This window comes from Nestor notabilis, unplaced genomic scaffold, assembly GCF_000696875.1.
Source record: "Nestor notabilis isolate BGI_N333 unplaced genomic scaffold, ASM69687v1 scaffold17094, whole genome shotgun sequence".
NCBI classification, from domain to species: Eukaryota; Metazoa; Chordata; class Aves; order Psittaciformes; family Psittacidae; genus Nestor; species Nestor notabilis.
In genome coordinates, this window is record NW_009927045.1 from 6,266 (window position 1) to 7,059 (window position 794).

Consider the following 794-nt stretch of genomic DNA (forward strand, 5'->3'; position numbering starts at 1 on the left):
GGAAAGTGGTGTTGGCCACATCAACGCTTTTTGCCATCTTCTTGTCCAGATCAGCAACAATTGCATCCCTACGAAGAGCAAGGGCGGGAATTTGGCAGTTATCTCCTTACCGAGCACCGTGACAACTCTGAGCTTGAGTTTGACTGGAAAACCTCAGAAAAGCCCCAATAAAAAACACGCTTCTACAAGAAACTTCCCACATGGAAGCAGGTTCCTTGTGGGACAGGGCTTGAGGTCCAACTTCTTTTCAGTCTTACCTCTGACTCTCATTTGAAAGATACTCTGCAAACATCCTCACTGCCTGGAGCTCAGGACAAGCGTTGGCTTTGATTTCATCCAGGACAACGCCGTATTTCCTCTGTGAAAGGCAGCAAAGACAGAGCCGTGACTGTGAGAGCACAGCACGTAGCTGTTAACTTCCTAAAAGCTCAGTAAGAACCACCGGGAACAGGAGATTTCTGCTTTACATCCCACGTTGGACTCTACCAACGCAGCCGAATTCCGCCGCCCTGACAAGGCCGCGGGGGGTCACGCTGACCCTGCGCACATCGCGCTGCATTCACGACCGTACCGGTGTCAGGGCATGTGCAGCCAGGTTACCCCGAGGCGAGCGCAGCATTCCCACCCTCACCTGGGCGATGTAGGCTCGGAACAAGAACACATCCCGCTCCACTTCCTTCTCCGGGCTGGACGCCTGAAGGGACGGCAGGAAACAAGAAACGCTCTCAGGGACCCGCAGCCACGGCGCGACCCCCCCATCCCCGCACACACGCTCGGGGCACCGCAGGGGCCTC

General features: G+C 55.5%; 1 protein-coding gene across 1 annotated transcript in view; it reads right to left on the reverse strand.

Annotated features, from left to right (window-relative positions):
- Positions 1-694, reverse strand: part of COPE (coatomer protein complex, subunit epsilon) — a gene marked incomplete at its 5' end in the record, with an annotated part of 5,137 nt that extends 4,443 nt beyond the window's left edge. The window contains 3 exon segments of the mRNA XM_010013875.1: positions 1-68; positions 258-358; positions 632-694. The exon segment at positions 1-68 is cut by the window's left edge and continues 17 nt beyond it. Of these exon segments, the coding sequence (XP_010012177.1) occupies positions 1-68; positions 258-358; positions 632-694 (232 nt within the window).
- Between the last annotated feature and the right edge of the window lie 100 nt (positions 695-794).